The sequence below is a fragment of the Bos taurus genome, chromosome 4, assembly GCF_002263795.3.
Source record: "Bos taurus isolate L1 Dominette 01449 registration number 42190680 breed Hereford chromosome 4, ARS-UCD2.0, whole genome shotgun sequence".
NCBI lineage: Eukaryota > Metazoa > Chordata > Mammalia > Artiodactyla > Bovidae > Bos > Bos taurus.
Window position 1 is genome coordinate 62,727,952 of NC_037331.1, and position 14,886 is coordinate 62,742,837.

General features: G+C 41.0%; 1 protein-coding gene across 2 annotated transcripts in view; it reads right to left on the reverse strand.

Annotated features, from left to right (window-relative positions):
* Positions 1-14,886, reverse strand: part of BMPER (BMP binding endothelial regulator) — a 252,730-nt gene that overhangs the window by 63,671 nt on the left and 174,173 nt on the right. The window contains 2 exon segments of one of the 2 annotated variants that reach the window (NM_001077997.1): positions 5,653-5,989; positions 12,717-13,046. In NM_001077997.1, the coding sequence (NP_001071465.1) occupies positions 5,653-5,989; positions 12,717-13,046 (667 nt within the window). 2 annotated transcript variants of the gene reach the window in all.

Here is a 14,886-nt window from a genome sequence, read left to right on the forward strand (position 1 = left end):
CGTTTAGAACATCACACTATAAAATGAACATCTCATTTGATTTAGGACCCTAGTTCTAATGGCAATTTGAGACAACTCATTAAAAGTTGTAAACAGAAATGTTCCAAGAATGTTCTTCTTTGAAGCAAGGGAAGATTGGCTTGATTTGAATTATAGAATAGCAGTTGGCCTTATACGATTTTCTCATACAAACAGACATACACACATAAAGTCTGTATTCCTTGCCTGGTCCCTCCTCTTGTTTTATAATAAATGATGAGTTTCCTTTATAGGAAAACACAAAGTGGGTCATCCACAAAGGCTGTGATCTTCCCCTGGAAGGAAGCCACCGGCAGTCCCCAGGTGCCATTATCTTCAACACTGTGGTGCTGTCGGGGTTCCAACGTTCTCCTGCACAAACTCCCACCGCCTACCTCCCAGGACCTCAGCAGGAAGGACATGTCTGTGAATCCTCTGGCCTTCCTTCAACTCCTTACAGATGTAAAAACCACTGCATGAAAAGAACATTTCCTAGACTGGGGATCCCAGACATTTTCCCAAACCGAACAAGTGAACGGAGCTTTCACTCCAGTGAATTATACCCCCACGAAGGGGAGTTAGGAAAGGGACAGTGGTGAGACAACCGTGGTCTGTAAATGCCTGGGCTTTGCGACAGTGCACATTCGTTTTCCTGGCTGCTCTGAAATGTGGGCCTGCCCTGATGGGAGAGGCCCGCTTTGCTGACAGGTTATATACTCACTTGCAACTACTTCATCCAAGATTCAGACCCGAGTTAGGGAAGAAGCCCACTGCTAGAGTTTCACCAGCCCAAGGTAGAGGTGGTCTCTCTCTCTCCAGAGTGGCCCACACATCCCAGCCCATCTCCTGGCTTCCATCTCTCCCTGGGGCTGCCAGGGCTGGGCTCATCAGCCTGGTCTATGTCAGGGTGGTCAGTGGACCCTGTGCTGGCTGCTGAGGACCTCCAGGGAGGCTCTGGGGTTGGGGGCGGCCTACTTCTCCTGGATTTCTCAGCTGGCAGTCAAGACACAGATGGAGAAGGCAACATGAGTCTGGGGGAGGGAAGTGAAAATAAAGGATGAGGGAAGAAACACAAAGACAGTATCTTCTCCTCAGGGGAGTCTATGTTGGAATCCAGATATAATTGAAATGATTTCACATGCATGCTTCCACAGGATACTACCTACCTCCCTTGCTACCGGAAATGTCTCGGTAACACACCATCGAAGGCTAATGCAAAACACTTGTAAGGGAGATTAACTAACTGGAGGACAACTCAATTTTTAGGTGATTCATGATTAAGTTATTTTGCATCCAAATATATTCAATGGGTTAATGAAACCAAATCACGCTGATCACAAAGACTTTGAATATTACATTTTTATACCAAATGAGGCCACGATTGGTGGAACTAATTTGTGAAGAAAAAATAAGCAAAACCAAAGTTTCCCAAAAGAGGAAAAAAAAAAAAGTCTTGGCTACTATGTAGTCATCTCTTATTTATTTGCAAAAGTTTTTGAGTTTTTAGACAATAGACAGTTTACTATTAAAATTTTTGAACTGGGTAAGACTAAAATAAAATGAGTTCTAAGTCCTAGACATCTCAAAAGTAAACTCTAACTCAGAGAAATCAGAATTGTTATTTTGATCTTATAGGAAGAACTATCTCATATTTATAATAGAATTCTCCCTGTGGACATTGCCACATAATTAAGGAAAGCCAAAAGTGGTAAAATTTCCTCAGAGAAATACCTCCTGTATCCTCTCCCTCTCTACGTAACAAATACAATGGTACTTGGAAGGTTGCATTTGTATATTATGCAACTTTATTCTTTGTCTTAGAGGAAAATACAGATATTTCTTTGAAGGATAAGGAGAAAATGAAAGGAATCGAATTTATATACAATTTATATATAGGACCTTTCATGACATCAAGACATATCTCTCTAGTCCTATATTGACTCATAAAAAAGATCACAGCACTTAACACACAGAACATTGACAGTGTTTTAAGCTTCATTTTAGAAATTCCACCAATGACACAAAATAGGCAGGAAAAATTTTACATGTGTGGAATGTCATGTGATAGCTATTTTCTTCTTTATTCTTTTTCATGTTACTTAAATATTATACAATGAACATGTATTATGCTCTTTTTCTGGAGTATAATTGCTTTACAATGTTGTGCTAGTTTCTTCTGTACAATGAAGTGAATCAGCTATGTGTATACATATATTCCCTCCCTCATGAGCCTTCCTCCCTCCCCCACCTCCAACCCACCCACCCAAGTCATCACAGGGCACTGAGGTGAGCTTCCTGTGCTTTACAGCAGATTCCCACTAGCTATCTATTTCACGCATGGGCATGCTGCAGTCCATGGGGTCACAAAAAGTCAGACACGACTTAGCAACTGAACTACATTTGCATATATGTCAACCTTAATCTCCCAATTTGTCCCACACTCCCCTTCTCCCACCCACATCTATTCTCTATGTCTGCATCTATTTCTACCCTGAAAATAGGTTCATCTGAAACGTTTTTCTAGATAAGGTAAAAACAATTTTTTAAACATTTACAATGCATCTTAACTTACCATATTTCATTCAATGTCACAAAAGAGAATTTTTTCATTTTTTAATTGCTCTGCAGATACATCAGTGAGACTCTATCTAATCTGTTCTCCACAATGAGAACAGGAGAAGATACCAAGTATCAGAAACGTAAGTGGCTGAGCGGGGGCAAGGTTCTCCATAAAAAGGAAGGTACACAGGATAAAGCATACTGTGCCAAGACCAAGACTGCCTGTCTATCACATGCCAACATGGCACTGCCCATTGACCTCAGGCCTTGGAGGAGCACCACCAGGTAGCTGCTGCCATGTCTAGTCTACAGACAAAGAATCTGAAGCTCAGCAAGCTACCAGGACCACACAGCTAGCAAGTGTCAGAGTTAAGGTTACACCCATCCTGGGACCACCCAATACCTTCTTAGTCCATTGCTTCTTAAAGGCTCCCTAAGGTTTGGTCTTTGCTGGAAATCACTTGAGAACAGAATTCTCTTTCCATGTTGACCCTGTTTCTTTCCTTTCTCCTGCTACATCTGTGCTTGGAAGAAAGAAAGAAATCCAAGATCTACCCAATACTGGTGACCCTCACTTGAAAATTCATGAAGGTGAATCTCTCAGTTGGAGAGTGAGGTCTTCAACAAAGCAAGTGACAGTCAGGATCGCCCAGCTCTGCCTTCCTGAGCTCCCCTTGCCTCTCCCAGGGAGTGGCTGGCCTGGAAGGGGGCTCTGCCCCTACACCACACACAGCAGAACATAAGCTCACCTCCCACCATGCTCTATCCTCCAAACCTCAGTACACAAAGATCCTGAGAGCATTCTCAAAAGCTCTCCAAACTCAGGCACCCAGCCCCTTACACAGTGACTCCCCCATCCCTTACTGTGCCACTGTAGCTGTTGTAGCGACTTTCAAGAGCAGAAGGCAAGCATCTGTCTGGCCACCTAACAGTTCCCATTCTCTCTGTTCACATCAACGTCATTTCTCACGACTGCTGCCAAGGTGCTCATCATATTCCTGCTCACAGTCCAGGGATCATAATACAAAATAAATCACCAAAGAGCAAAGAAATAGAAATTTGCAAAAAGGGATGAATCTCTACAGGCCTGCTCTCCAATATTTGCTTTCAACACATTCCTTTGAAATGGGATGAAGACCAAAGGTGTGGACTGCTAGGGTCCTGGGAGAAGTATAGCCTTTCCATTCTAATTCAGACAGAGAAGGGTCCAATCCAAATCCACGACTGGGCTAGGAGAGCATCCAAAAGAGGCCTTAACTCTGGCTAATCGTTTAATTAATGATAGAAGATATGATAGTAGCCAACAATTACAGAGTACTTATTACTCCAGGGCACTGGGTTAAGCAGATGTATTTATGTTCATCATCTCACAGAATCTGAACGATGGCTCTTCAAGGTAGGTTCTTTTACCATCTGCATTTCCCAGATAAGTAAACCAAGGTTTGGAGAGCTTAAATAACTTTTTAAGTTTGTAAAGCTGGGCTGGATTTTTAGCTCAGAGAGACCACAAAGTTCTTAATTACTGTGCTCTATTGCTTCCTATTCAAGCTGCCCTGGTGGCTCAGCGATAAAGAATCCACCTGCCAATTCAGGAGACACGGATTCAATCCCTGGGTCCAGAAGATCCGCTGGAGAAGGAAATGGCAACCGACTCTGGTATCTTTGCCTGGAGAATTAAATGGAGAGAGGAGCCTGACGGGCTACAGTCCATGGAGTCACAAAAGAGTCAGACATGACTTAGCGACTAAACAACTGCTTCCCATCAGACTTTCAAGTGATGGGTATTTAGTTTCAAAGTGAACCCTGGTTTGTCTATCCAGGTGCTTAACCCACTCCAGAAAGCATTAAAGATCTTTCAATTTCAATAGACAAGGGTGAGGTCAATCCATTGGGTGGTTTAGGGAGGAGAAAGAAGGGAACCCAGAGAATTCAAATTACAACCAGAAAATGGCTTGAAGAAACTAAATACACGAGTTGGAGCCAAATGGTTTGACAGATGCAGTTATGTTCAGGAATTTGTGATGACAGGGATCGTCCTTTTTCACCACACTTTGAGCTGACTTTATAGACCTTTATCTTTTACATCCAAAGATCAAATAAATTTTTAAAAATCACATTTAATGAGAACTAGGGGAAAGAAACTGGTGGCAATTAAAGAGTAAAAATAACTTCTCTGTGGCTTCAGACCACAGGAGTTTTCTCATTTTAAGAGGCATGGGCAAATCGCTTAAACAAGGCCTTTTGGGGCTGTGTTCATCTCATGTTTCCTCCCACACCCAGTGGTGGTTAAAGTTATAGATAGTCACAGCTCTTGAACCCATGGAATCGTGCAGTAAATGGAAGTACAACCAGGCCAAATTCATCCATTCACAGATGCAACCTTGTAGCATGGATGTCAAAGCCAAGTCTCCTCTGTAACCAGTTGCTTTGTATGGAAAGGGGTTAATCAGAATTAGAAAAGGTTATGGAACCCACAGTCTTACTGAGAGACCTTCCTTCCTCCACCTCTTAAGCCCTGTTTCTATACTCCTCTAACTCTGGACACAAAGTCTCATAGTTGGCTAAAATCCAAGGAACTCTCATCTGGCCACCTCATTTTCTGTGTGCAGATTTGTTTGGGGCCAGACCATGGGAAAGACCTGATGAACCCTTCCTCAAACCTAGAATAACCGAGCTCACTGAAATACCCAAAGGCAGCCAGAGCAATTTGAGATTCCCACTTCTGCCCTACAAAATTGTATTTCAGGCCAGAATTTGGGAAGCACTCCTCAATCTTAGAATCAGGCTAACACCTGGAAAAACCCTAGGGTGTCCCTAGCTTCCCAGTGAACCTGCAGACACAAAAACAATCACTTATAGAAGGTAACTCTGAAGTACTCCCTACAATTTCTTACTTTGAGACATAATGTGGGACTGATTCAAGAGGAGATCAGTCTCAAGACAAGAAAGAAGTAGGGGTATTTAGACTATGCTTTGGGGGCCCTGGTACACCAAGGGATTTGACAGTTTCTGTTTCAAGGTCAAGTCTATCTCTGGTGTGTAACCCAAGCCCATTCCTGAAAGTACTGTACTTACCGGTAGAAAGTAGTGTAGTCCACAGTTGAGTGGCAGGTCTGAAATTCCCAGGATTTGAGTTTCTGGCATTCTCGATGGGCTCTAAGCTTTACCTTCACTGTCCCTTGACACAGTTCAGGTACTGGTTTTCTCTGGGGTCTGTTACAGAACTCATTGGACTCCACTCTCCAGGACTCGGCAAAGTCATCCACATCAAACTTGAAGCTTCCATCTCCACCAATTAAGTCATCACGCTTATGTCCATTGTAGTTGCCACAAAGACCACAGAGTTTGCCCTTGAGATGGGGGGCAGCCATGACTTCTACAAAACTGTCTCCATCCCAGGATATTTCCAAACCTAGAGGAAACAAGAAGCAATCACTCTTGAATCCACCAATAGTTTTCAAGTGTAGATTCTTATACAGTACATATGACTATCCTCTAACAAGGAAGACTAAGGACCTCACTAAAATCTTGATTACCTTTCAGTCTCTCCACATCGAACACTGTGTGATATTACACAAATCAGTTATTGGGGCTTAGAACTTTTTAAATGTATGAGTTTTGCCCTTACAATGTTATCTTATATGTAGTGTGACTTACAGATGATTCTTCATTGACCATGTTACTCTACAGTTTATATTTTTGCCCTTTTTCAGAGTAATTGTCTTGGTTCACATCATGTTTTCATTTATCCAACAACGACTATAATGTGGAAATGGAAAGATAACAAAGATGATAATTTGAAATGTAATTTTCTCTTTATCTAATATTCTCCCCATATGATGATATTTAGAGCCAAGTGAAAATTTCCAAATTATTTGCCATAGTGGAAGTATTAAAGTAATAAATATAAAGCTTCTGAACACATCCTCTTCAAAGGACAACACTCATACAAATGAAAACATTTGCCTCCCATTATTTTAGTCATCCATGAGATACACACAGCTGTTTAATCCATGCTTCCATGGTTGAGATGTTATGAGACCTAGGTTGGGGTCTCCATGCATACCTGGGCTGATCATAGCTTCAACATTTGAGCAAGCATGGAGGCTACCAGGCCATAGGTCAAAATTCCTCATGTGCTGGACAGAATCACCTGGACAGCACTGTTCACTGAGGAAACGATCTTCATTCCACAAGGTTGAGAACATAATCCCCTCTTGGTTTGCTGAACTGACCATCTAAACAGTTGGAGAATTTGAGAACATTCATTTTCTCCCGACCTACTAGCCCTGAGTGTCTAGGATTTACTGTAACAAGTGACCCCACTGAAGAGTGGAATCTCTGTCATGGGTCGGACGGCCAGGCTCTGCTGTCACACAGCACAGATCAGTTTGATCAGGATGCCAGGAAGAAATGATGCAGTATGTGAACACACTACCCATAAGACAAAGGAGAGGGTTTCATGAAAAGTCTTTTGAGGATCAACCCAGAGCAAATGATGATTCTGGTATTAACATTTTCTTTATGTCTCAAGTGTGTGGTGGAAGTTCTTCTTACTGTTCTCTTGGTAATATCTTGGCAGTGCCCGAGCTACCCAGTGAATGGATGAACTAGGTACCAGTGCTGTAGATGAGGACCGAGGGGACATCTACAACAGGTCACAGTGCATTTCTGCTCTGGGACTCCTCCTTACTCACTGTCACTGTCTCCTAAGAGTGACAGCCCACAAAGAAAGCTCCATTTTAACAGAAAAAAATAGAAAATATCCCCAGCTGTGTGTTTTCAATCTTATCCTCTTGGATTTCTGACAAAACCTAGTCTTTGATTTAGTCCTTTCTGAGTATCCAGAGAGAGCTTCTTTTTCTTTTTTTTTAAGAAGACTTTATCTTTGTTCCTGAAGGATCAACATTAGCCTGATGAGTAAATGCTCAGAAGATGCTCAGAAGTTGGGAGATAAGGTGGTGATGAGAAAGACAAAAGGGGTGGGGAGGGATGGAATGGATCTTGTTTGAATATAAAATTGGCATAAGGCAACATTAGAGTGATGTAAGAGCAGTAGGAAACACCCAGAAGTAAGATGCTACAGATAATATTCCCTAAGCCAATATTCCTTTGGTCATTGTCCTAGAGGAGAGAAACCTGGCCAAATAGCATTCTGCAAGCAGGTCACACAACTGACATAAGAAAGAGTTACAGATCTGCTTTAGGGGAAATTATTGGTAGAATAAACCAGTGGTCCAAAACTGGATTTCTCAAGAAATAAACCGAAAGACTCACATGGAAATCACGTATGGTACATGGAAATCATGTATGGTACGTGAAAAGAACGGAAGTATTCTCAGCCCAAGGCAAAGGTAGAGAAGGTTTCTTGGTCAGGAGAAGCAACTCAGTTCCCGAAAGCAATTGAATAGAATTAGCTAAAAGAAGGAAAGAAGGTCATAAGAAAGTCTCTTTTGGGCTTTGGGAGTAACTGAGTGAAGAGAAGACAATGATGGGACAAGATGATCAGAGCAAGGACAGGCTGCTAGTCTGTACACACACTGGACTGATCTCCTGTGAGGATCTCAAACATTGGGTCAATTCTGACAATCACAACTATTGTATAAAACAATTTCTATTTCTTCATGCCCCATCATTGAACACAGTATCTGGCACGTAGTATATTCTCACTAAATGAATGAATTATCCTGTAAATTGACACAATGAGTCAGCAAAGCCAAAGAAATTTGTGAATTTCATGCCAGTTAAGACACTGAAATAACATTTTGAAAAAAGACAAGCAAACTGTAATTTGATTTGTAATATACTCTCTAAGGTATAAAAGAAACTTGACCTCATACTCCTGTAACTAGGCAGCTGCCCAGCCAGAGAAACGAAGGGAGAAAATCAATTCCATACAACGTTCTAACTTTTAGAGCATAATTCCAAAGATTTTCCACCTTGCAAAATTTTCCAAACTACAAATCTCTTTCCTAGACAGCAGGCAAACACTGCTCTTCCAAGTGCCACATTGGTCGAGAATTTACATCCAAAGAAGCTCCAACAAAATTACTGGCAGTGATACAATAAATTTGAGATTTTGGGCAACTGAGTTCATGGGAATTCAACTCACAGGGAACAAGTCAGTCATTCTTTCTTTGCAATGGACTGGTGGTTCCTGCATGCTTAAGAAGATGCAGGCCCACTGTGTTTTAAATATACTCTTCTCAAGACTCTGGGCTTCTCTGGTTGCTCAGATGATAAAGAATCTGCAATATAGGAGGCTCATGTTCAATCTCTGGGTCAGGAAGATTCCCTGGAAAAGGGAATGGCTACCCACTCCAGTATTCTTGGGGTTTCCCTGGCGGCTCAGATGGTAAAGATTCTGCCTACAAGGCAGAAGGCTTAGGTTCGATTCCTGCTTCAGTAATATTCCCTATCCACTCCAGTATTCTTGCCTGGTGAATTCCATGGATAGAAGACAAGCTACATACAGTCCATGGGGTCATAAAGAGTCAGACATGACGAATGACTAACACTTTTGCTTTTTTACTCAAGACTCTTGACATCTCTTTCATGAAACACAATCCTCAAAGTAAGAGAATAATTTGTAATTCACTCCCTTTTTCTCCTCTTTTTATCATTATGTTAAGAGGATATTTACAGAACAGTGTTAGGCTTCCTATTGTGTTTGGATGACTTACTTGACTACAGATGACTTTGTCTATTCTTGTATCATATACACACGTATTTGCATGGTTATTTTTACTCTCTACACTAGTAAAATCCATGCAAAGTAAATTACAGTAGTGACAGGCAAAAAAAAAAATGAATAAGTTGTAATTGAAAAACTCATTGCTTTTCCAAAAGAGATTTTAAATAGGCATCTTATGAAATGAAAATGCCATGGAAGTGTTTGAGGGTTTGGGGTTAGTCTTTTCTGCAGCTGGGATGAGTTTCCCAATGCTCTGCATGGGAAATTGGTAGAAACAACTGGCAGTCAGAAGGCCAAAGCTGAAGCACATGTCTCATCTGGGATGTGAGCAGCAGCTGCATTCCTTCCACTGGATGAAGAGTCTTCCAATTTTCCTTTGCACCAGTGAATGTTTTACCAACCTGTTTTTCACCCTTCAAGTGTGTGACCTGGCTCCAGATTACTAATTTTTTTTTGGTGGGAAAGTTGTCGGTCTTTTATTTTGTAGTTGCTTTTGTTTATTTGTTTTTGGTTGTTATTGTTGCTTTTGCTGCAGTCCACTTTTAAGAGAGAGGAGGTGCAAAATCTGTAGATATACCATAGTGATGCTTAAAAATGGAGAATTTTTTCTGTTTAGAGTTTAAACCAAAGGAACATGTGTGTGTGTGTGTGTGTGTGTGTGTGTGTGTGTGTGTGTAGGGAAGCCTCACATGCTGCTGTTCATAGGGTTGCAATGAGTTGGACACAATTTAGCGACTGAACAACAGCAACATACATATACTTCAGGTTCCTCAGATGTGGAGTTTTACCAAAAGTAAAATACAAAGCCACACTCCCACATGTTAATACTTTCAGGTGGATCTGACGTAACTTTTTCAGGTGGAGTTGATGAAGTGAACAGATGGCAGAAAGGAAATATTTTAAATGATTTGCTAAGTGCCGAGAGTTGGGCGGGGGAGAGAGGGGAGTTGTGACAGGAAGAAGCAGAGCTTTCTCAAGCTTCCAAGCCTTGCTTTGCCTTCTGTACTACCCTAGTTGCTCTTAGATATGTAACTACTGCTTAATTCCACCCAAGCTACACAGCCACCTGTGCTCTTCTGCCAAAAGATTCTATCATGAAGTGCTGAGTCTATAAACCACAGGCGAAGAGTCATTTCCCTCTATCTCCCAACTTACACCTGCAGTCTTGATTTAAACGGCTATTTCAAAGAAATAGCCTTTGATCACTTGAGCTTATGAAAAAGATTATGGAGGAAGAACAAACATTCAAAGGATATACTGTGATATTTTAGATAGACAATCAATAGGTAATAAAAATGAAAACATCCCTAAGGGATAGTACAAACTGAGATTTGGGGACCAGAGTAGAAAGGACTATTGTCTGGAAATGGAATTGTTCCATTCAAAAGATAATTTCAAAGCAATTTTAGCACCCAGAGATATATAGTTCTTCCCTAGGAAGCAGGTTTGTGCCCTCCGTGTGCTACAGGAAGTTGGTCACCTGCGTATAAAAGGTACCACGTAAATTAGCTGCATCATGGCAAGAGAGATGGAAAAAAGACAAACTGCAAAACTGAATTCAAGGCCTAGAAGAGTTAAATTGACTAATCCAATTATGGCATTTATGACCTATTATTATTTTCTTAGCAGCCTCATCCTTTTGCTCATTTTTACCATGTGAAGTCCTTACAAAGAGGACATTTATTCCGTAAGGTATTGCCAGCTGTGAGAGGAACAGCTCTGAACCTCCTCCACTGTTAGTAATTCTGAATATGCAGAATTCCTTTGAGAATTGGGTTGTGGCTAATAATTTCCATATCAGTAGTATCCATTATGTTCAGCCGGCATGCAAAAAGATAAACAAGGTACTTCTAATTAGTCTGTGTAATAATAGGTCGTTTTGTGTCCATTTTACGTGAAGCCACAAATTGTTGCCTCCTTCAAAGAGATGAGCTGAGGCCTACATGTGCAGAGTGACATGTCATTTGAATGTTAACAACTGGTGTCTGAATTTTCTGGGGTGGATTAATCCCTCTGAAGTTGAAAGAACAGAACTCTTCACATCTACCACTTTCAAAGTGAACATTCTTCTCTATAGAATGCTCGAATACATTAATATTTAACATTTCTCACTGAAACCATGTCATACTCTCTAAATAAAAATCTCCGTGGGTTTCTCTTTGGTTTCCTGCCTTTGTTTAGCTAAGCTGGCATTTCATCAGCTCAAATCAATTTACCGAATATATTTTGACTTGAACAGAAAACAGGGTTCTGAAAGTACCATGGAGAACAATCTCTGCATTCCCTCAAAAGTGCCTGCTCTATCAAATGTTTCCCTTTCTGATCCATATTAGATAAAGAAACTGGAACCCAAGTGATGCTTTTACATTGTTAAATTTTCATCAATGCAAAAAGTAAAAAATATATATATATATATATATATATATGCTGACTTCCTCAAATATCATGCTTAAAGAAACAGCATGCTAAGAGGACATGCAATTCAATATCCAACTGACCAAAATATGCACTAACCAAAGGCAGCATGGAAGGAAGCATTCATGATATCATACAAAATGTTTGAACAAACTGAATTCATTCTTTGGGGCTGATAATAAAGGGTAGAGTTCTGCTTCTAAGATGTCTCTCTTAGGCAACATCTCACAGACAAGAATGTGGGCCTCTGTGAACCCCTATGAGTCACTTATTAGCAACTATGAACAGTTTGGCTTAGGGGGAATGTATCTGCCAGTGGAGTGGCAACAGAGTCCAGCAAGTCTCAGGCAATATGTGATGCTGAGAAAAGGTCTCAGAATCAGTGGCCAGCTCCATGAGCCCATGGCTGGAGAGAGTGCTTTCAGAGCAAGCACCCTAAGTGTCTTCCAGCAGGAGCTGACAGTTGTGCCCATCAACTCAATAAGCAGCCTTCCCCAGGTCCAGAATGGACAGGACTGCTGGTCACACAGCCCATCATCCCCACTCCCATATGCACACCCACAGGTTTGTAGTTTGCTTTTGAGGATTCCCTCCTTCTTGGACAGATGTTAACAAGGAAACACTCTTTCTCACAGATGTGAAACTGCACATGACTAGCTGAGCTGGGAAAGACACTGACAATTCCAAGCTGGACATCAATGACCTAAAATAGCAACACAACATGAGACAGTGGTTATCCGGAGAGAACAACTGCTATTTTCGGAATGAGGATGAAAAGACACTGGATGTGGACAGATCGCATGTTGCGGGTGACTGGCATCAGATTGCAAGGCTCCTCGGTATGCCAATTTTCTCCAGCTATTTTGTGGCATCTGGAGAATGAGGCAACCCCTGCAGTTGGTGGACGTCTCTGCCTCTGGTTTTCCTCCACGGAGGAGGAGGGGGAGCAGCTGCAGCTTCTGGGCACCAGTTGGTGAGGCAGAGGGAAGCGCCAGAGGTACACAGAAGGCCCTTGCTTCTGGAAGCCCACCTGCTTTGGTCGTCACTTTCAAGAGGTAGCCGTCCAGGTCGATGTGGAACTGCGGCGCGTGGCAGGGCAGCGCGATGCGCGAGCCGTTCCAGCGCACCGTCAGGTGCTGCTGGAGGCTGACGGTGCCGGCGCCCAGCACCAGGTCCACCGACTTGGTCCAGGAGAAGGAGCGGGTCCTGCGCGCGTCGTTCTTCACCAGCACCTGAAAGGGCGAGGCAGGGGAGGAGCAGTCTTTTGTCAACACGTACTGACACGTCCCCTGAAAGTTAAATGTCCGTCCGTCAAAAGTGTTGTAGTGGGGGTCTCCAAACACCGTGCAGACGCCGGGCTCTGCGGATGAGTGAGAGACAAAAGCAGGTCATAAACCGAGCACAGGATTCAAAGAGAAAAACAAGGGTCTCTGCAATAAACTTGATAGGGGCACCTGCCAGGTAAAGGGAGGGCCTGAGCAGAAATACACTAAGGAAAACCAACTTAAAAAAAAAAAAAAAGTTCAGTTGTTCCAAAAGTTTGTACCAAATCTCATAGGATATGAAGTACTTCTGGTGCTTTTATACTTAAAAGTTACTTAAAACACTTCTGAATTTTTAAAGCATCTCTATTTTAGAGCCTTGATATGCTTCTATGGTCTTAATGTCAAGGTTAGAGAAATGAAATTAGGATGATTTTGTAAATAGAACTGGCCAAATTTCATAATCCATATAAATGAGAACAAAAATATAAATAAAAGGCAGCAGCATATATGACAATTCATCAAAGCAACAATATTGTTTCCTTTTAACTGATTCAAAAAATCAGGGAACATGGTATTCTAAATGTTATTCATGGTCTTAAAAAAGTATTATATTCAATACTCATATATTTCTAAGGACAGATAAACAGACTTGCCAAACAGATACATGTTTAATGTTAAGAAACAAAACACTGATGAAACTGTCTCTGTGTATTTTCTAGAAATACAAGCCTCCTATATTTTGATCTTTGTATTCAAAATCAAAAGTTGGATAAAAAATAAATTGCAAACCCCATCATTTATTAAGTTTAAGAAATTTCAATGAATTCATCACTTCAAAATACCAGTAATACAATACTATGAGACCCAAGTAAAGTTTTATGCTTTAGGGCATTCCAAAGGTTTATATAGAAAATTAAGTATCATTTCTTTTTTTTAAACAAAATTTGACATTGATTTGTTTCCCATAAAAAGATATTTTATCTGTTTTAAAGAAGGCATACACAACCAGGAAATGAGAAATTCAGAGAAATTAGTCCAAACTAAAATAAAAAGATCAGTTTCTAGAACAGGTCAAGAACATGACACTATCTCATATAAATAATAATTCTGAAGATGTAAGGGAAGAATGAAGCATCCATTGGGAGGAAGGATGTGCCAACAGATTTGGTAGGACCAACTGGATCCAAAGTAAATATGTGCGTTTAATTTCTAAAGTGTTTGGAAATTAATGTTGTTTTATGATACATTATGTCATTTCATATGTCAATTTCATGTGACTCCACATAAATTAGATGTATTGGGAATTTTATAAATGAATTACTTGTCTAAGTTAGCTTTTCTTGTCAACATTTAATAAAGACTCACAGAACTGATCGTTTCTGATATGTAGGGTTCAAATACTTCAAGGATTATAGAAAAGGATTACTTAGGGGAAGAAGGTGGGAGAGAAAGCTTGAGAGCTCAGCAGCAACATTTTAATTCACCCTCCATTTCAATTTCTTTCTTATCCTTTTTATGGTTGGTCTTTCAGTATAACTCAAATTTTACTCAGTTTGTTGCAGCGCACAGCACCCAGTCCCCACTTTCCAAATCCTATACCCAACTCCAACTAGTTTTCCCACCTATCTAACCACTCCATACTGCATTTTTCAGTCCCCTTCTCCATGTTATTACTTTCAAAATTGTCCTATTACACATTTCTCTCGCATTCTGATGAATGGAATCCCTCCCTGGTATGAGAATGGTGCTTTCTGGTTGATAGGAAGCAAGGAAGTTCTTTGGGACACCCCAAGTGGCATCAGGAGACATATAGTTCAAAGTTAATACTACCACATGCCACAAATGAACTAAATGTTAACCTGACCACCAGATGCACCAAATTCAAGCAAAGGGCTTTTTCAGAGTTTTTAATGCCACATATTCAACAAGAAAACC